This window comes from Pleuronectes platessa, chromosome 19, assembly GCF_947347685.1.
Source record: "Pleuronectes platessa chromosome 19, fPlePla1.1, whole genome shotgun sequence".
Lineage (NCBI taxonomy): Eukaryota > Metazoa > Chordata > Actinopteri > Pleuronectiformes > Pleuronectidae > Pleuronectes > Pleuronectes platessa.
Window position 1 is genome coordinate 10042062 of NC_070644.1, and position 6745 is coordinate 10048806.

Here is a 6745-nt window from a genome sequence, read left to right on the forward strand (position 1 = left end):
AACATAGTTTTTCCTTACTCTTACTCTTGCTATGAGACGAATTGTGATTTGTGAATATGGGCTATACAAATAAATTTGATTGATTGATTGATTGATTGAATTCAATCAAGGTGCACCAAATCACACACTCTCATAATTATATTCATCAAATTCAGTGAACTATTCCCTGGAAAAATTTGCCAAAATGAGCCATAGCACATCTATTTTTCACATTTTCTCTTTAAGCTTCTTCAGTTTGTGGTTTATGTGAAATCATAATGAAAGTTGATATTACAGAGCAGTATTTATGTGAAGGAATGTAAACCTGGCTGTGACAAAAATAAAGCAATCAACATACCTTTGGAAGTTGTGTGAAAACTATCTACAGCTTGACTTTCAGGTCTCATCATCAGCTTCATCACTCTGTTTTGAAAAGTATTTTTTCTACTCCAAAAATAAGACAAACTGTCTTAAGCTGTAAAACTGCAAGTGAGAATCAGTCTGTGAATTGTTTGTGGGTTAGAAAGTGCTTGCTGCTGCTGCTGTTTTTAGACATTTCTGGTGCTTGTGTACAAGGTTGTTATTTGTGTCAATAAATTATGAAACCTGACAGAGGGCGATCTGATGTCGACTGATCATAAGACTTCAGCTCTTCTCATCTGCTGCTGCCGCTGTGGGGATGTTGGCCTTTGCCAAAGGGAAAAAGGGTGTGTTCCTTCCCATAGTATTTAAACTCTCCTCTACTAAGATTTACATTCAGTCCTGAAAATGGCTCTGGGTTTTTTGTTGTTCTTTCTGTTTGCAAGGTCTAGTTTACAGCTGGAAACCACACAGGCATTGAATGTGACAAAAAAATGTGAGGAGGACATCAACGCTTTCCTCTGGGAACTAAACCAGGAGAGACCACGGGAATACGCTGTCAACAGTAAGTGAAGCTGCCTTTTTAAAGAAATGTATTAATTATGAAAAAAGACAATGTGAGATTTCTGATAGTTTGAGACAATAGATTTAAATTCACATCAAAAAGAAAAGTTCCCCACTGGTTTTCTTAGATTACAAAAATATATGCAGTCCTACAAAACTGTAAAATTATGAGGCCAGTGGTTAGAGAATCTTAATTATTCTAGTTAGATAGATATGTCATTTTATTTACTTCTTGACTATCTAATATTTATTTTTAATAATGTTTTGCCTATTTCTTTTTCTTTTTAAGAGACTTTTAGATGCCTTTTTATACATGAAATAGGTTCTGAAAACAAAGTTATTCAATTACTCTTCCTTATTATTATTTTGTTTGTTATTATTATTATTGACATTTTTATCATAAAATGAAACTGAATTTAACTAATAACTGTTCATGTTTGTGATTTTATATAAGTTTGAAAGATTTACTCTGTTAAGATCAAAGTTTGAATTCACTGGATCTGGATTTATTTTTAAATCTGCAGCAAATTGTAATTTACATCAGTCCAACAAATATGCCTGACAAACCATGGGAAATTTTGAAAATAGCCCTATCTAGCAATGTTAAAGAAAATGAATACAAAATAATTGTTGGTGTATTTGTGTTTATTATCAGTGTATGATGCGTTTGGAAAGATGGGCAGCAATGTTGAAGGAGGTAATGTCAACCAGCCGGGATCGCGGGAGCAGTGTCAGTCTTCCCATGGCTCCACCTTCTCTGGACAGTACTGCCAGGTGTTTCTTCAGCAGGTAACAATATGAACCATCATTTTAAGAGATAAAACCTTGTCCTGGCATCTAGCTACAAGGATGGGAGATTTCTATTTGAATTGCCGTTTTTTACTTACCCAGGAAACAGTCCGCTATTTTGTGGGTATTTGTGTTCCTGACTCCTGCAAGGAAGAGGATGTGGAAATGCTGGTGCTATACGGTCAGTGATTCTAAAAGTCTTGATTCACTCAGTTTATTTGGTGAAATTTTGTTAACTGGACCTCCTGACTTTTTTAACAGGGAGACTTCAGATTGGTCAGACGTCCCTAATTCCTCATTTTCCTTCCATCCTGGTCAATCAAACCGCTCAGGCATTGTTGATGACCCATTGTTTGTCCAACACCGTTTCCCCAGATGCATTTGATGTCACCTGCCTGTCAGTCTACTCTCTACTGAATTATTTCCATGAGTATTGAACTGGAGAAGTGCTTCTTTACATGTGTAGGACTTCATCTGAGGGATACTACACTCCATCTAAAATACTGGCAACTTTTCTCCTGCAGGTTTGTGTGTTCCGTGATGGTCGCGATACCTCTTGCCGCCACCCTGCTCACTGCTATAATAAGGTGGAAAAAGAACAGGGAGGTCAGTCCGTCTCTTGAATCATCCTCTGTAAACACTGGCATCAACCTTTATGGGACCCTGAAGAGCAATGGCTCCTCTGGCAGTGAAAGGAACGGTGGCAGCCTAGAGGAAAAGGGTAAGTTCACAGGAACTGGTTCCAAGCCGTGACTGCAAGATCAACAGAAAACAGATAAGGAAATAGATACTGAACTAGGGTTGTAATGATACCAAAACTTAACAAAGACTTGTATAAAAAACAACACTTCATCGTCAGTCAAATGACGAAGAAAAATCCCTTAGGCCGCTTTTATATGCGACCCTACTCTTTCTGTCACAACCCAAAAGTTGTTACAATAGGTGAGGGTCATTTACATATACATTTACACTAACAACTGTAAAAAAGCCACAACAAACTATAAAAGAGCCAAAGGTTGAGGATCAGTTAATTTGCTTCAGTTCTTTTCTTCGATACCATCAAAAGGGAAATCATGGAGATTGCATCATTTTTAAACACAAGTTATTGAAAAAGTATCAAAGTATTGCTACTTTTGAAAACCCTACTGTACAGCTACACTTTGTACTAAAATAAACTTTATATAAACAACCACAGCAGAACAGCTGTTACATTTTTAAACCAAATATAAAAGGAATTCATGTGCAAGATCATTTCCATAATAATTTCAAGGTGCAGTAGCCAAATCTTTATATTTATAGATTGCTTCTTCTTTTTATTTTTATATTGTCCTTGTAGATAGCACCAGCCACACACCACTGTGTTTTCCTCAAAGCTGTGTGAACCAGGGCCTGGAGGCACTTTCTCTTCAGAATAACAGCCAAAGTGTCCTGAGCACCTCCTCATCCATCACAGGAGGGGGCTACTCCTCCCTGAACGGCATCCGTGTCCTCAGCCTGTTCTGGATCATGTGTGGCCACTCCACCCAGTTTTCTGTCATGTTCCTCCTAGGTATGAGATATTGGTCCTTCAGTTTGGAAGTCTCATCATTACTCACATATCATTGTACCTATATTGTATCATCTCTGTTGCAGATAACAAGAAACATTTGGAGAAAGCAGCTAAGAGCAACCCTCTCCATGTGATTGCAGGAGCTGGACCTGGTTTTCTGGCTGTTGACAGCTTTTTGGTGCTGGGGTGAGGAGAAGCGTAAAGACAGTGGTGGAATCGACAAGCGGGTTAGAGGCAGAATTTCCCCTGTCAGCCCCTTAATTAAAAGGGCCAGGAAAATGTCCGAGTGGGTGTGGGTGGGTGTGTTGATGACGTTTCTAACATGCAGAGTACACATAACTTAAAATACCTTAAAGAGTGCACAAATATTTACGATTTTTCCTGTTGTTGTGAATGTGTCGGACAATCTCCTGCTACGTTCCTCATATGTAAAAACCAGAGTTCTGAAAAAGAACCATTTCTGGATATTATATTCTGGTGTTCATGCCTGAAAGCTGTTACAATCTAATGTATCTGAAAAAGGGTTAAGGGTGAGTTTAATGGCAGCATCTGTGTTTCAGGGGTCTGCTCAGTGCCAGGTATCTGCTAAACTCCATCAACAGGGCTGATGGCAAACTGAGCATCTCTATGGTGGCCAGCTACCTCTTCAACAGGATTAAAAGGTAAAGGGTATTCAACAATTTACCCAATCAACTCATGCAAATCTGTCAGTGTCATGAAGTAATTTTTTCTCATTAGAATCTCAACGCCATTCATTTAAAACGTGATCTCAGAACCAATGTCGATTTAATTGTTTCTTTCTGTCATTACAGGATTCAACCACTGCATCTGTTCATCCTGTGTTTCAGTACCGGCCTCGACTCTTTAGTACGGGGGGGGCCATTCTGGTTCCAAATTACTGAGACAAGGGCGGACTGTAAGACTTACTGGTGGGGGAACGTGCTGTTGATTAGCAATCTCCTCACACCCTCACAGCTGGTAGTAATTTCAAACTTTCTCTGGCTGTCTGTTGGAAATGTATTTGTATGTTTATTGACCCACTGTATTTTGCACATTTGTTTCTTCTCTCTCTCCAGTGCATCCCGTGGGCATGGTACTTGTCTCTTGACTTCCAGTGTTATGCCACCACTCCACCGTTGCTCTATTTTTACAAATTGTATGTCCACTGTGCTTTTATATAATTTCAAAATATATTTCTAATTAGTAGTGTTTTAAAACAGCCACCGCGTTACTCACACGTAATCCTACCCATCCTATCTGGTGTTTATCAGGAACAAAGGTGTGTTTGCGGCTGTGGCAGGAGGCCTGATGCTGATGACCATTGCTTCTGGTGCCATCGGGACTGCGCTCCTGCAGCTGCCAGTCTTCCAGCCATCTTCAGGGTAAGACTGTGATCCAGTGCGAATGCAAATAGGAACCAAATCTATCTAATAATTCTGTCTGTTGACACTGACACTTCATTACCGTAGAATCCAATGTAAAAGAGAGAAAAAGCTAAATAGCCATTCCATCTGTTTCTTTTGAATTAAAAAAAATATCTTATTTGTTAATTTTTGTAGGTTAAATTTGAATTATGGCTTACATTACTATATGAAACCCTACACAAGATATGGGCCATATTTAATAGGGGTCTTGACTGGAATATACTTGACCACAAAGAAAGATCCGGTCCTAAAGCACAAGGTAAGAACGTATGATTATATTGAAAGGCACCTCACACATTGTTTCAACAAAAATTATATGCTTGTTTGTAATATCAGATACAAATAAAAGTCACAATGCTGATATGTGTGTGATCTTACTGTTGCTGCAGTGGCAGGCTGCACTTGGTTGGTTCTGCTGTCTTTCACTTTTGGCTGTGGTGGTTGGATTAGCCTACGTCCTAAAGGAGGAGCCAACCTCTCTGTCGTTGCCACATGCCTTCTATCAAGGAGTGCACAGATCCCTCTGGGCTTTGGCTGTGACCTGGATCATAGTGGCCTGCGAGGAAGGTTATGGAGGTAAACAAAACCCGAGTCCTGAGTCCAAAAAACTGTTGGTTATTGAGATATTCGATCTTTAAATAAAGTAATCTGGGTCTGGGGTGCCATTCATTACAGCAGTAAGCATGAAAGTAATGACAGTTGTCAGTTAGTGATGTTTTCATGCATTTTGGGGGCGTGGCTTTGACTATGGGAGGATGTAGGATTTATCGTTGCAATTTTTTCAAAGTATAGCCTGCTCTGCTTCTCCATGATTACCAACCCGACCTTTAAGCCCATATTACACATTACATGAAAAATAAAATTATTTAGCTTGCTTTTGCACAGTATTCAAGAACAAACTGTGTTCATTTGTAGCATGTTTGTACATTTCTTGTTAAGTGTTAAGTGAGATATTTTACTCATGAAAGCAAATATGTGAATGTATTTTAAATTTCTGATTCCCCAGGTTTTATCAAGAGCTTCTTGTCATTGGGTTTCTGGCTTCCACTTTCCAACATCAGTTTTGCCTGCTTCCTGTCACATCCTATTTTCATGAGAATCTATACAGGCCTGCAAGAGACCCTGATCCACTACACAGACTTAAACTTTGTAAGTGGTCCGTTTCATTTTGATCCATAAAACCCACAGCTGACGCAGAGTTGGCTCTTTCTTTATATACAGTATATATACTATTTTAACTTAGTGCACTGTATCTTCTCTCTTCATTAGACGTACATTTTCCTCGGCCATGTGGTGCTGACCCTGGTGGGGAGCTACGTGCTGACTGTGCTGATTGAGAAGACCTACCTTCTAAAATACAGCCGTACATAGATGCATGTCCGAGCACAATAGAGAACCTTCATCCAGTCGTTATACCTTCATTTCTATACTCTGTTTGTTTGTGCCTTATGAGCTGTGCCAGTTTCCCTGTGGAAATATGCTTCCTGGTTAAAAAACTTAATGTACGTGTTTGGTATAGAAAAAAGAAACGTCCCCAAAATAAGGTGAGCTTGTGATTGATTTCCCTAAAATCATCTTCTGCACCAACCTTCAGAATGATAAATGTTTAAATATATTGAAAATAGATTTTAGTTTTCAATCAAACATACAACCAATGTATTATTTACCACAGTGCTGTACTACCATCTATAACTTTAAACCAAGCTTTTTCTGTCAGGTCTCCCACTCTATGGAACAACCTCCCAGTGGAGCATCTCTCTTAAAGACACATTTTATACATGTGTATCCTCCTAATACTGATCCTACCAACTACTCTTTTTACTCTTTTCTCATCAGTAACACTTTTTAAAGTATTTGTGCTCTAATGCTGTCTGTTATTCAAACTGCTCTTAATCATTTCCTATTGTTTGCCTTCAATTTTTCATTTTTAACTTGTAAAACATCTTGTAACTGTGTTTTGTAATGTATAATTTAAATAAAGTGTATGATTATGATTTTGATGATTATTATTTTAACTTTCAATGTACATACTTGAATTATCAATAATTTTTTAAGTAAGGATATACTGTCATGTGCTCAG

General features: G+C 38.4%; 1 protein-coding gene across 1 annotated transcript; it reads left to right on the plus strand.

Moving 5' to 3' along the window:
* The first annotated feature begins 747 nt into the window (after positions 1-747).
* On the plus strand, positions 748-6036 carry LOC128425351 (O-acyltransferase like protein-like). The gene is made up of 15 exons (XM_053411928.1): positions 748-904; positions 1559-1692; positions 1795-1873; positions 1954-2089; positions 2217-2413; positions 3029-3241; positions 3325-3427; positions 3802-3903; positions 4054-4219; positions 4318-4397; positions 4513-4623; positions 4801-4924; positions 5055-5241; positions 5672-5814; positions 5935-6036. Exons 1-15 carry the CDS (start codon positions 748-750, stop codon positions 6034-6036), a joined length of 2034 nt encoding a protein of 677 aa, XP_053267903.1.
* The last annotated feature ends 709 nt before the right edge of the window (positions 6037-6745 follow it).